The sequence below is a fragment of the Microcebus murinus genome, chromosome 5 (genome assembly GCF_040939455.1).
Source record: "Microcebus murinus isolate Inina chromosome 5, M.murinus_Inina_mat1.0, whole genome shotgun sequence".
NCBI lineage: Eukaryota > Metazoa > Chordata > Mammalia > Primates > Cheirogaleidae > Microcebus > Microcebus murinus.
The window spans coordinates 98566693-98581816 of record NC_134108.1 but is presented as its reverse complement, the minus strand read 5'-3'; the positions used below and the strand labels follow the sequence as shown (position 1 = coordinate 98581816).

At 38.0% G+C, this 15124-nt stretch overlaps 1 protein-coding gene across 2 annotated transcripts in view; it reads right to left on the bottom strand.

The window, feature by feature from the left end:
• Positions 1-356: 356 nt before the first annotated feature.
• The window catches only part of CYP39A1 (cytochrome P450 family 39 subfamily A member 1), a 90472-nt gene continuing 75704 nt past the window's right edge, over positions 357-15124 (bottom strand). For both annotated transcript variants that reach the window (XM_076003312.1, XM_076003311.1), the window contains 2 exons: positions 4201-4288; positions 357-1164 (listed from right to left, as the gene is read on the bottom strand). In XM_076003312.1, the coding sequence (XP_075859427.1) occupies positions 1093-1164; positions 4201-4288 (160 nt within the window). In that variant the 3' untranslated portion in view covers positions 357-1092. The remainder of the gene's footprint in view (positions 1165-4200; positions 4289-15124) is intronic.

Here is a 15124-nt window from a genome sequence, read left to right as displayed (position 1 = left end):
AGGGAAGCAAACACTCCGGAGAGGAACAACAGGCATTACAAAGCTTACTTACTGTGAACTGAAAGAGGCAAGCAGCATTTTATAGAACATTCGAGGATAAACCATGACATCACTGTTTACTCTTGTTATTAGTGTTATAGGTTTGCCCTGAACATGATAGGATTTCTTTTCTAGGTTTCATGGTAAATATTTCACATTGTAAGTCTTAAGTAATGGATTCCACTGCAGGTACTTGCCTTGGCCCATCATTATATTTGTATTTCCATGCATTAGCAAAAATATTATCTCTGCCAAACTGTAACTGCAAACACCTTGAGTCAAACGACTGCTTCCACCTTAATGAAAATACAAATCAATACATGAATCATCATGCATTTATTGAATATGCCTCATATAGAAGGTGCTACCCTGGGCATAATGGGATGAAGAAATGAGTGTAAGACACGATCTTTATCCTCACAGGTCTTAGAAACTATCATTTTATTTACACTTTTATCATCCATATTTTTAGCATCAGACATGTTTGCAATAAAGAATTATATTAGCTTAAGAATTCCCAATGCTAGCTGAGAATCATGAGAAAAATAGAACATCTCTAGAAATCATTTCATTATTTAATAATCTTTTTAGAATCTAAGACCCTTAGTCTTTTCAAAATAGAAATTAAGTATGTTGCCTTCATAGTAAATTTAGTGTACTAAGATTTTCATCCAAATGACATTATTTCTATTTAAAGTTTTAATATATTTATTCATAAAACCAAATTCCAATTTCTTCAAAAATGCTTTTTAAAAAAATTTTCAATTAGAAATTAATTTAAATTTTTAATCAATTTAAATCAATAAAAAAAGAAATATATGATTTTCTATAAAGCATATATTCAGGTCTCTATATCACTGAGAGTGATATCAGATTCTTGGTATGCTGTTGAAGACACCAAACACTGCAGCATTTGGACATTTTTCTTTAAGTCCTAAAACAAAGTGAAGCAGCATGTTTTAGCAGAGCGTAGGCCTAGCCGCTGCCAGCTTGGCGGATGGGGGTGACGGGACTCTTCCAGAAGGCCCTGGCCCTCTTGAGGCCCAGCAGGTGTCATATTCTTTGCTTATATTCAATTCGGCACTGCCCTTCTGGGTGGGGGACACCCACCAGATGGAGAGAACTCTAAAAGCAAAAAATGCACAAGAAATATAGAAATTAAGACATGTATGCCAACTGTTACTAGACCTAAGATTTACTCAATTGTAATTTTCCCTAAGAGGTACAGAGTTCAAGTTTTTAAGGTTGGCAAGTGTTTGTATCAATGAATTTCACGACATCGAGAGCATCAAGTTTAGCCTTCCATGCAAGGAGCAGGAAAGGAGGAACATTCTACTAACAGTCTCTTCACAGCTAAACACGCCTCAAGGCTATGAGCCTGCCTCCCACACTCTTCACTTTATCTGGCTAAAGAGGATAGCACAAATAAGGCTCTTTCTACATTTCTGGCCCCAAAGCTGTGACACTTCATTTATAATTGCCGAGTGAGATCTCTATGCCACATGGTATAGGTGTTTAAAAAAGACTATGTGGAGTTGGTGATATGAACCACTAACTTGGTGAACTTATGACCATGACTTTCCAAAAGGGTATTTTGTGGGTTCCAAATGTTCTGATCTTCTTTTCTCCCTAGTTAGGAATGAGGTATGAATCTCTGTAGGGATGAGGGGAGGTTAGTGTATTGTAAATAATACAAAGATTTTTGAGGCTTAGGGGCTTGAAAAAGAAAAGCAACCTGTTCTGTCAATCTTGAAGGTTGGAGGGATAAGGAGGAATGAGGAAAGAGGAGGTGGATCCAATTTAGATAATCAGTCTGTTTTCAAGATTGAATGCAACAAGGCACAGAATGGGGCTCCCTAGCAAGGAGATTCTTAGGAGAGTTGTTAGAATGAGTTGCAGGGTTCCTATGATCCCAAAAAACTGCACCCACAATTTTGCATGTAAAAGAAATACGTTCTTTTCTAGAGAGGGGATCTGTAAGTTTTGTGAGATTTTCTAAGACTCCATGACCCCCAAAAGGTAAAATGAAACAAAAATCAACTAACAGGACAAATAGAAACCTACTATGTTAACAGAAACGTGCTTGCTTTTGCAAAATAACTGAAGTTGTCTTTTCATGAATGCTCAAAATGGAATAGTCTCCACTGCCAGCATCAGAACACTGCTGCCCAATCATGGGTTCTTAAAAGGTTTATAGTATTTCCATGTTGTTTGGTTCATAATGGGAAAGAACTGACACCAAATTAATTTCTTAAAGACCCTTGGAGGTAAAATAAGACACTGGGCTATTGCAAAATTAAAATTGGGGATTCTACCATTTATTTTTTTCTACTACAGCAAGTCAATTCCTTTGGGGGAGTTGGTTTCCAAGTCCACTGATTTCTCAGAACACGCTTTGACAACCCATCCCCTCAATCTCCTAGAGAAGTCTGGTTATTGGAAGGTTATTTCCTGTATTGTTTGATCACCTCATTTCACAATTTATTAACACAAGCCCAATAATTAAATAATTTCAACTGATCTCTTCCTAGAAGAAGAATTGTGAAATAAAATGCTACCTGAGATAACAGGAATTTACTTAGACTTGTATTTTTTTTTTTTTAACAAACTGAGATAACATTTCTTTAAATAAATGTTCTTGGTGGGGGGAGGGCAAGGGCAACATACGTAACCAAACACTTGTACTCCCATAATATGCAGAAAGAAAAAAAATGTTCTTAGCAGTATGAAAACATGTATATGATGTATATAAAATAGTATAAGTAATTAAATAGAGTTAATAGAATTCTTAGGAAGAAAGTACTAGGAAAAATCTTGCCTAAGGAGTTGGTCAAAATTGCTGATCTCCATGGTTTTGACAAATATCATCCTTCTAATCTGAAAAGGCATCCCTGTGTCCTCCTACTGGTGGAAGAACAGTAGGATGTTGAGTCAGTCCTGGGTAAAATCATGGCATCTAACTTGGTGGACCATGAACTCATATTTGGTTCTATAAAGTCTGGCCCTAATGTTTACTTTGCCAACAATAAGCTGAAAACCTTTGTGAAGGGTGCTTTGTGTTCCCTTTCATTGTGAGATTCTGAGAGCTCTTCATCAGTGATAATTACTCGTACTCAAAATAGAAGTGCAAAAGAAATCAAGGGAAAGTGCTGAAATGTGCATATTTGTGAGTAACATAATACTTTCTATCACTAACATACTTACATAATTTCTATTGAAATGTCACCCAAGAGTTTTATTTAAGCCTCCATTCATTAGCTTTATTATATAAAGAGTAAATCAAAGCATAAAACACTATGTGAGTAGCCCTGAGATTGCAATGCTTAATTTCTGAGCTTCAGCCTCAGTTTTAATGTTAATAACATTTTTATCCGGTTTTCAAAATGACTTCCAAACATTTGGAATTAAACTGAACTCCCCCTTATTTCTCACAACAGTGGTGCTCAAAGTGTGGCCCCCAGACCAATAGAAGCAGCAGCAGCACCTGGAACTTGTTAGAAATGCAAATTCAAAAGCCCTCCTCAGTTCCTACTGGATCAAGAAGTCTAGGGATGAGGCCCAGCAGTCTGTGTTCTAACAAGTCCCTTTCTGATCCTTACGCTTATGTCAGTTTGAGAGCCACTGGGTCTAGTAGAACAGACCTACAGAGGGATTAGATGATTGGAATACTCAATGGTCAGAGGTAGGAATAAAGCCTCTTCATTTCTATTCACTGGTTTTATTGTGGGGTTAGTTTTCTTCCACACCATTGCTTGCTTTCCAAATGGACCAAAGGCTTGCATGACTTGAATCCAAAACTGATGGTTCACTTTGGGACCTACAAACACTCCTTTCTAAGGAAACAAGGCTAAAGTCAAGGCCATGTTTATTTAACCCAGGCAAAAGGATCCACACTAGTAAATTCATTGAGGAGCTCCTAACATTGGGAGTGGTGGAAACACTGCTATTAGATGTTGGCCAGGTGGTAATGGGGCACACAGATTGGATCTTGAATTAAGGGGACCAGGTGTCTTCTTAATCCGGTTCTATCTAAGGCACCCGTTAAGATCAGGCTCTAGTGAGGAAATCAGTTAGCTCATCTCTAGTAATTGAAACCAAGGGGCTAGAGTTTATGTCAAATTTGAAAGACACCATGAAATTCAAAATTCTGAAAATACTTGCCTGTTTTGGTAGTGGGTCCAGAAGACTACAGTCATATTTATAAAGCATTAAGATAACACATATTTGAATCTCTAACAGAGCAAACCACCTAAAAGAAAAATATAACATTGTTACTTGATGCAAACGATGTATATTTACCGACATAGAATATCTAGAAAGTGTATCTATTTCAGAGCAAATATACTGCCAACTGAGTGAAAAGAAAAATGTCAAGCTTTTGAAGAATTAAAGTTAGTTTTTATTCATAACGCTTACTGAGGGCTATAGACCAAGGCCTCCAGCCCAAGAGGAGTCTTTCAGAGAAGCTCCATCAGACTCTTCCAAAATAGTATTTCAGCTCACATTTTATACCAGTGGTGGAGGTTCATTTTGTGCAAAATCACATCAAATCTGCTTAGAAGCTATATTAAAGCAGAATCACATTAATGTTCAGGTATAAGAGTATACGTGCTTAGAGTTTGCAAGGGCATAATTACTAACTCAATAAATGAACAGACAATGGAAGGTGATGCTTTCCATAAAGCAGATTCGATTTCCTGCCCTTCCTACCTTTCTCTATGTTTCTGTGGCACTTTAAATATTGTGGGGCAAGAGTAGTTGAGGCAGGCCCTCGAGGAGATTAGCTACTTCTCCCCATGGAGGCAGGTCCCTAAGATAGGGGTCGCTACAGAGGATAAGGAAATTGATGGGCAACAGAGAGAAATAAAAGAATACACAGAGACTAAGGTATAGTTTATAGGTTTATATATATACATATATAAAGATCAGATACAACACAGCAGGGAGTACCCAGGAGACTGGCGTATCTCTATAAACACCTGCAATATGGTTAGATTCATATGTTTTTATAATCACAGACATCAATTACCAGTTGTCAGGGTAACGTATCTGCATATCAGGGAATGCAGTTGCTAGGGGATACAGGCAGTGAGGTTAGGGTCAAAAGTCCTCTCAAGGGGCTTCTAATCTACCTAGGTGAACAAAACAGGTACGAAGTCTTTCAGGGGCTAGCTTCTAATTCCTAAGAGGTGGTTGTCAATTAACAAAGGTAAAACAACAGAGGTATAGTGACTCAATATATCTTTGATCAGTTATGGTGGACTTAAAGGTAGACAGACAAGAGAGCAGGAAGCCCATCTCTAATAAAACAGGTTGTTTATAACCACTGGGGCGCTTCTCTGGGCAAAGTGCACTCATTGTCTCTGGCACTCATCCTGTGGGCCATGTTTGCCTTGTCTTTCAAGACACAGGGAAGCTCACAGATTTTGAGATACTGGGAAGCCTTCTTGAAAACGTCCCCACCGGAGATTTCAGAGCTCTCCCATGATAGCAGCCTCTAAGTGAACCATTGGGTCCACACATTCCTTCAGGGCAAAAACCCTGCAAACTCCTGTTTCTGTCTTTAATATCGTAATGTTGAGCTATACAATAAAATAATGGTCTTATGAGCCACATTTCACTAATTCCTCAATCATATTTTCCCAACAAAATATCTCTCTGCTAATGTCCTTGACCTGTAATCCCACTATATCCTATTATATTTCCATCAGTCATTTGCATGTCTGTCTCCCCTTGTAGACTACAGTCTTTACAAAAAGCAGGAACCACATCTTATTCATCTTTGAATCCTCAATGTTTGTTGCTTGATTGAATGAATGAATATGAACAATCTGATGCTCATATCAAATAATTAGATTTTTCATCCACTGGTGTTCCTTGAAACATTTTAACTATATTTCATTTCAAATGAAATCTAGAGTACTCCAGGGTATTATTATAACCCACTTGAATACCACATCAACTCTTCTGTAATTTTTATGATGCAAATTTAATCCTACTTTCTGGTAAATTCTAAAGATCATTTATTCCAAGAGAGTATCAATGTCTATGAAATAGGACACACACGATATTTATTGATTCAGATCAAATTAAGCAGTGATTCTAAGAAAAAGCAATTTTGCTAATTTGTGCGCAGGTTCAGAATTTCTCACAACTAAGGTTTTGTCAAACTTTTAACAAACTAGAACCTCCATTCCTGGCAAACTAACAAAAGTCAGTGTTACCCTCCTTCCTTAAATAACCCAGAAAGGGGGCAAAATCCATAGATCCCTAAGTAAAACGAAAGAAAACAAGGTGAATCCTATGATTGCTTTAGTTTACTGCCTACAGCAGTTTCCAGGCCACAGTGCAAGGAAGGGAAACCCTCCAAGACCTGACAGTATTACTTAATTAAGGAGACAGAGATCAAAGTTTAAGCAAACTAAAAGAGACTAGAATTTGTAGGGAAGAATATCAGAGAGGAGGGGGTTTCAGAGACAGAGAGAGAGAGAGAGAGAGAGCGCTAAAGTACTCCAGAGATCTAAATAGGGTTTTTTTTTTTTTTTGAATATTTGGCAGAGTGTTGATCTCTGCATGTGTGAGAGGAAACGACTGAGGCTGGAAAAGGATGATGAAAAGAAAGTCAAAGAGCAATAAGCTGAATAAGGCCCAGAGCTCACACAAGACATGGAAGTTTGTGTTCCCACAAGAAAGAGTGTAAAGACCTTTTAGCACATAGAGCACTGCACAGTCCTTAACAGGGTATTTTGCATTAGTTGTGGTATTATATTATCTTATGTTAAGTACCACTCTAGAATGACCTTAACAAAGACTAAAAACAAATTTTGAAAACTTGTTTTTTCTAAGCAACTAACCACATGCCATAATAAAGTCTAAAACTAAAAGGATACAATAAAATCCAGCATCCATGACACTTACATCTTGCATCTACTCAAAAATTACCAGGCCCTTAGAAGAGCTAAGAAAATGTGACTCAAAAGCAAGAAAATCTGTTCAAAAGAAACAGGCTCAGAAATGATGGATATTAGAAACTGTTAATTAAATACACTCCAAATGTTCAAAAAGGTAGAAGAAAACAGCATGATGAGGAGAGAAATAGAAGATATAAAAAATATCCAAATTGAACTTCCAGCAGCAAAACTATATACCTTAAATAAAAATATACTGAGTGGGATTAAAAGATGATAAGACACTACAAAAGAAAAGATCATAGAACTTAATTAACATAACAATAAACATCTAAAATGAAGTACAGAGAATAATAAGACTATAAAAAGAAATGAACAGAATGTCAGTGACCCATCAAATAATTTAAAGCAGCCTAACATAAATGTCATTAGAGATATGGATGGGCAAGCAAGAAAATATTTTAAGGAATAATAAGTGAAACATTTTCAAATTTTTGAAAACTATAATTTACAAATCCAAGAAGCTCAATGAAACCTAAGCAGAAGAAACATAAAGAAAACCATGCCAAGCAAATCATAATCAAATAGCTAAAGAGCAGTCATAAAGGAAAACGTTTTAAAGTGTCCAAAGAAAGAAGAAACAATAAATAAAGAACAACAAAATTAAAAGGTAACGCAGACTTTTCATCAGAAACTTTCTAAGCCAGAAGACAATGAACAGTATGTTTAAAGTGTTGAAAGAAAAAAAAATATGCTATCAAGGTATAAAGACACGTTTTTTGTAATAATGCACTAACTCTACTGTGAAAGAGGCCAGCTTGGAAAATCTGGGGCAAATATTTAATTTTCCTCCTTAAGGATTTAGATTTTACCATGTATTAGGGAAAAATGATTATCTTTGGGAGATGTGAAAGAGAGAGAGAGAGATGTTGAAATGACAGTCAATCATTCAACAGAGAATTTGAGGAATTCACATTTGGACAGATCTCAAGGACATGTGTGCCTGTGTCCGCCATGGACTGTTTTGAGGAACTCAAGATCCAAGGACAACCCAAGGAAAATCCCAGAGGTAGGAAAATGAGGAACAATAGCAGGCTTGTGTTACTAGAAATGATCAAGGCAAGGGGAGTGCCAGAGAAATATTCTGGTTACATAGAGAGCCTTGTGGGGCATGTTAGAGATCTCATCTCATTCTGTGAGATGGGAACCAATCGAATGGTTTCAAGTGATATGATAAGTTCTGAAATAATTGTTCTGGCTGCTACTTTGAGAACAAAATACAAGGTGATAGGGATGAAGATTGATTAGGAAGCCATTGCTGAAAGCTACAATGTTATCCTTCACTCAGACTCTGAGAAATATACTCGTGGAGAGAGGGAGATGGATCTTGGAGAGAAACCGACTTCTCAGGGGATGGATGGGGCTGTGACTATTTTGTAAAAGAGACAAGCACAGCGCCATGTAAAGGCATGTAAGGTTAGGAAACAGTGACTTTCTGTGAAGTGCTCAACTTAAAATACTTTTCTCCGGGACTACGGAAAAGAAATAGTTCCTGTACAATGTTAATATTTCCCTATCTATGCCGTAATTTTTTTTTTTAACCTCAAAAACTCAGCCAGAACTGACACACTTGCACTGCCTTGTGTGATAGTGCAGCAGAGACTAAAGAGGTGATAAAATGGCAGGAAGCACGAGTGGCCTCACATTCACCCCGCGGCCGGAGGTGGTGCGGAAGAAGCAGCATCCGATCTTCAGCGAGGTGGGTGGCAGCAGGTGGAGGAGCTGGCAGTGCGGCAAAGGTCGCAGAACACCAAGGGTCAAGTTCGGAATGGATAACTAGGACTTGAAAGTAACTTTTCTGCCTTTTCTCCCCTCTCCTCCTCAAAGGGAGTGACTCTTCTTTTTTCTTTCAGTTTGAATGTCAGCGAGTGACTTTTATGGGAACAGTGAACTGATATTTAGATGACACACCAGGAGTTCTTACAATAACATAAGATCTCCATTTGTTCATTCATTCGATTATTTATTGTGTCTTTATGTGCTCTTATATGCTTCTAGGCACTGAAGCTACAAAGACAACATTCATGTTCTCATGAAGCTTAAACTCTAGTAGAATACAAACTAGTATTAATAATATAATAAATAAGACAAAGAGAAAGGGCACGATGGAGGTGTGGGCTAAAATATTTTAGATAAGGAAGGCCTCTGGGATGAAGTGACATTTTAGCAGACAATGGAATAAAGTCAGAGAGCGAGCCGCAGTGAATATCTGGGATGCGGTATTCCATGGAGAAGAATTAAGAAGTACAAAATCCCAGAGGTAGGAAAATGAGGAACAATAGCAGGCTTGTGTTACTAGAAATGATCAAGGCAAGGGGAGTGCCAGAGAAATATTCTAGTTACATAGAGAGCCTTGTGGGGCATGTTAGAGATCTCATCTCATTCTGTGAGATGGGAACCAATCGAATGGTTTTAAGTGATATGATAAGTTCTGAAATAATTGTTCTGGCTGCTACTTTGAGAACAAAATACAGGGTGATAGGGATGAAGATTGATTAGGAAGCCATTACAATTTTCCAGACAATAGAAAGTGGTGACTTGGGCTAGGATGGGAGAATTAGTTGTGAGCCATAGTTTGAGTCCGGAGATACTCTGCAGGATGGACCCATGGTTTGCATTATAGATGTGAAGAACATAAGGGAGTCAGGATGAGTCCAAAGTTCTTGACTTGAGGAAATGCAAGGAGACAGCTGTTATTTCCCTTAGCAATGGGGAAGGGAGAGTAGATTGAGGGAATTGTGATCTGGAGCCCAGTTTTGGACTTGTTGAGTAAAGGTTTCTACAGACGAGTGCCTTCTAGACATCCAATGGAGATGGCGAGTGGAAGCTTAGTAAATCAGCCCAGCGTTTAGAAAGGATTCACTCAGGGCTGGAGATATAAAGGATATAAATATGGGAGTCACCATTATTCAGACAATTATTTAAAGCCATGGGACAGTATGAGATCACTTAGGGAATCAGTTAAATAGAAAAGAATCTGAGGAGAGAGCCCTGGGATACTCCAGAATTTGGGGGTCAGGAAAGTAGATGGAGAAGCAGCAGCCAGAAGGGAAGAATAACAAAAAGAAGGTGGTACCTCTGAAGGATGCTCCATGAAGAAAGAGTTTCACGGAAGGTGTAAGCCACCCTATCAAAAGGAAAAGGTGGTAAAAAGGACCAACTTGTGAAATCAGACATAAAGTTCCAGCTTAAACAACCACTTCTTCTCAGCACTTAGCTCCCTTCCTACAAGTAAATTAGATGATGTCCCTCTTTCGGATAACTAAGCTGACATTGTGGGTTCAGGAGAATCAGCAGCGACTTCCTAATAGTCAGTGTTTACTTGGCAGCACTAGAAAAATACTGGCTGATTTTATTAATACATTTGTGAATTACAGTTCTGTAGGTTCCTTGTTTTATCCAAGCAAATCCTATTTTCTTCTCATTGTTTTAAGCTTGTCATACACCAGACTAGTGATTTCCCACTTCTCTGAGCTCAGCATCCTGGGATAAAGGACCTGGGACTCTTCAAGTTCTCATACCGGTACTGAAACTAACAGTGAAGACAGTCAGCAATTTGGAAGGGCAGTGCCGGGCTGTGCTAATGAAGAAGGTACCGTAGGCAGAGGAATAACCTGCTCCAAGGCACAGACTGAGAAGGGGCCCTGGAACATTTATGGGCCCACAAGTTGTTTACTCCATGCTGAAGAGAGGTCATGGGAGATGAAGCTGGACATGAAAAAGGAGCTGATTCATGGAGGGGTTTCATTGTGTCATGTGACAGCATCGGGACTTTGATCCTGCAAGTGCTACAGAGCCAGTGAATAGACTATACTTATTGAAAAATGACAGCTATATGTGAAAACAAGGTTCCTTTAAGCATTATTACACATAGCAGGCTCCCAGTAAAAGGGTTTCTCTATCACTAAAATGGTTTGCTAGGCCAATGAGCAATACAAGCAAGACCAAAGTTCATAAGCTAAGAGCATAATTTTACAAAGACCACGTATGCGCTGATTAGAAATAATTAGAAGTAGGAAAGGCGAAGGGGGTGAGCAAGCTGGCTGAATAGAAACCTTTGGTTCCTCTGCATAAACACCTAATTGAACCACTATCCATGCAAGCACGCCTCTGCAGATGAACCAAAAATCAGGTAAGCATTCATAATTAGATAGAAATAGGGGCTACCAAAGGCTGGGGGTGGAAGGATTGGGGAGATGTTACTCAAAGGACACAAAATTTCAGTTAGATAGGAGGAATAAGTTCAAGGGATCCAATGTATGTCATGGTGACTACAGTTAATAATAATATATTGTATATTTGCAATTTGCTAAGAGAGTAGATTTTAAGTGTTCGCAGCACAAAAAAATAAGTATATGAGATAATGCACATGGTAAATAGCTTGATTTAGCCATTCCACAATATAAACATATATCAAAATACCATGTTGTACACCATGAATATATACAATTTTTACTCATCAGTTAAAGTAAATAAATTTTTTAAACTTTCAAGACAAATACATATTAGAAAAAATCTATAAAGTAGAATGAGAAAAAAGGAATGATAGAAAAGTTTCAAAAATTAGAAATAATATCTATCAATTTATTAAAATAGTTTTCTTCTACAATCTATAAAGCAGACTTCCTAAACTAATTTTAGTTGCTGTGATGCTTTTAAAAATGATAAAACTGCTTTTTCCTTAAAGATAAACTGTAGCTCAGGGTTTTGACCAACTCATACTATGTATTTTGAATTAGTGAGGCTTAAGTATACTTCTTCTTTTTTTAGTGTTATTAGTTTAGTTATTAAATTAATATCAGATACTAAAATAGTATTAATATTAATATAACTTTGAGTATTACTTCTAAAAATTTTGATATCTTAATAAAATTAATTAATACAATAATAAAATGTACTGAAAATCTTATTTTATATAAACTCAAATATTTGGATACTCTAGTAGAATTACTTCAATTATTCACCAAAGTTTTTTTATTTTTTTTTATTAGAGACAGGGTCTTGCTCTGTCACCTAGGCTGGAGTGCAGTCGGGTGATTATAGCTCACTGCAACCTCAAAGTCTTGGGCTCGAGCAGTCCTTCCACCTCAGCCTCCTGAGTAGATGGAACTATAGGCATGCACCATCACACCCAAATTTTGTAGAGACAGGCTCTTGCTATGTTGCCCAGGCTGGTCTCAAACTCCTGGCCTCAGGCAATCCTTCCACCTCAGCCTCCCAAAATGTTGGGATTGCAGGCGTGACCCACTGTGCCCAGCAAGTGTTGTTTTTTAAGCCTTTACTATGTTACTGAATTTTGTTCAATGTCTAAAATCCCAGAAAATGACATATACACACCTGTGATATTAAAAGCTTTTTATATTAAAGACAATGGGCTCATAAATTTGTCTTTTTTCATAAGTTCTTCAGAAGCAAGCAGAGCTATGTTTGTGTGAGTAATGTTTTCTTAATACTTCCTATTGTCACACCAGTGAGTATAATGAGGCACAGTATTTATAACATTTTTTACACTTACAAGAACAACATTAGATGTCTATAAAGAAACCTAATTAAAATATGAACATGTTGAAAATTTCTGAAATACTTAGTACTTGTTCATTTTCCCCATTCTTAGATAAATATTTGTTCAAGGAATGCTACACAGGCATTAAGAACACTAAGTCCTACAAAACACACTGCCAGTAATGCACAAGGAGAGACAGAAAGGGAACAGTACAACAGTATAAGGTAACAACATTAGACGAAGGTGGAAACAAGGGAAACAAAATTTTGTGGTCTGGAGGGAACATGATAAAACCGGAGTGACTTACATGGAGGTGAAACCTGAGCTAGACCCTGAGGGCAGGACAGGCTTTAAATAAGTAGATGTGTTGAGGACATTGCAGAGCCAGCTTCCCCAGCACAAGGGGAGGAAGGGCTGCCCTGGAGTTGGGGCCAGCAAGTAGACCCTCCGGGGAGAGTGTCCTCAGATGTTCAGAGAGGTGCAGCTGGTGTCAGATGATGAAGAGCCCAGAGTTCTAGGCTATTGAGTTTGGCCAGCAGGCAGTGGCACCGAATCTTAACAAGAGAGTGACAGGAGACAATATTATTCAAGGAAAATGAATCTGTGTTTAGTGAGCAAGATGGATTGAAAGAAGAGATAACAGAGCCAGGGGGAAGGGTCAGGCAACAATGACAAGCCAATGCTGACCCGATGTAGACCTGGTGTAGGGGGTAGGAAGGGACTTGGAAGACCAGGAGGGAGGAGTAAAGGATAATTCCAAAAACCCAGGTGTCTAAGAGAATAATGACACATCTAAAAGAAATAGAGAGTACCGAAGGAATGCTAGGATGGGGGAAATTGATGATTTTAGTTTAGGATGTCTTGGTTTTGAGACTGACTCTCTCTCTCTCTCTCTCTCTCTCTCTCACTTCTAAAGAGAAGATCTCCCTCCCCATCTCCCCTCCTAGAAGTCATTGCAGGCAATGCCAGCATGGCCTGGAAAACTGTCACCGATGCCAGGATCAGGGGCTCTTCCTAGTTGCTACCAGCTGCAGCTTATGAAAATAGAATGGTCTTGCCCTGGAATTCAGAGAAGGCAGCACACAGACACAGTTTCACAGGCATCATTCACTGAAGCGCTACCATTCAAGTTAAAGGGGAAGGACTTTTCCCACAACCTCATCCTCCTAAGAAATCTTTTAGGAAAATAAAATCAAGTAGGCGAAATAATCAAGACTCATAGTTCTCAAACTTTAGTGTGCATCAGAATCACGTGGAGGGCTTTTTAAAATACAGATTGCTGGGCCCCACTCCCCAAGTTTCTGATTCATGAGGTCCAGGACAGGGCCCTAAAATTTGCATTATTACAAGTTTCCAGGTAACTTTATTCACTGATCTAAAGAAAGATGACAAGGAGAAAGGGGGTGAAAACATGTTAGAAGATGTAGTTTATTATTAAACCTTTGAATTTTAGCATACAATATCAAAATTGCAAAGAATATCCCAGTTCTACAAGAAACACAATGGCTGGGTACCAAAGTTTTGAGTTGAAATAATGGTGAGGGCATAACCTGGTAGAGTAAGGAGATAGATGCTTTATGTTAAATAAAAAAAAAAATGGGAAGAGAAGAATGGGATATGGGTAAGTTCGAAGAGGAGGAAAAGAAGAAAACATGAAAAATAGAAGAGGACATATTTAAAGGTGGAAAAGGAGATGAGATAGCAGATGGGAAAGCGAAGAAGAAAGGACTGGGGAACCTCAGCTCTTCGTAATTTGAGATATTGTTTTCTATTTCACTCGGAAGATTAAAACTGGCTCCTACAAGGAGTGCATGCTCTGGGGCCACTATGTTCCGGATTTGCAGCCAAATTGTTCTAATGGTGACCCCACAGTCACTCCTCTTAGAAGTAAAACTTCCATATGTGTAAGCTACTAGCTAGAAATCTGGGTACCTCTTTTTAAACCTTCGTTATTTAGGAAAAAAGCCAAAGGAATAGTACTGACTTCATTAAGTTTAAGTACTACTCACTAAGTAGAGATAATCTTGTGGTTTATGTTATTTCCAGCTTATTGAGGTATACTTGACAAATAAAAATTGCATATATTTAAGGTATACAATGTGATGATTGGATATACATTGTGATACATATATTTTGTGCAATGATGACCAAAATCAAGCTAATTAACATATCCATCACCTCACATAGCTACCCTTGTGTGTGTGTGGTGAGAACACTTAAAATCTATTCTCTTAGCAAATTTCAAGTATACATTATTATTAACTATAGTCACCATGCCGTACCTTATGTCTCCAAAACCTTATTCATCCTATCACTGAAAGTGTGTACCCTTTGACCAATATCTCCCTTTTAACTCCCACCCTCCCAGCCCCTGGTAAGCACGTTCTATTCTCTGTTTCAATGAGTTCAACCTTCTTAGATTCCACATATAAATGATCTTATGCAATATTTGTCTTTTTGTGTCTGGCTTATTTCACTTAGTATAATGTCTTCTAGGTTTATTCATGTTGTGGCAAATGGCAGGATTTCCTTTTTTTAAGGCTGAAAAATATTCCTCTCCTCTGTGTGTGTGTGTGTGTGCAGATCACATTTTCTTTATCTATTTGTCCATCAA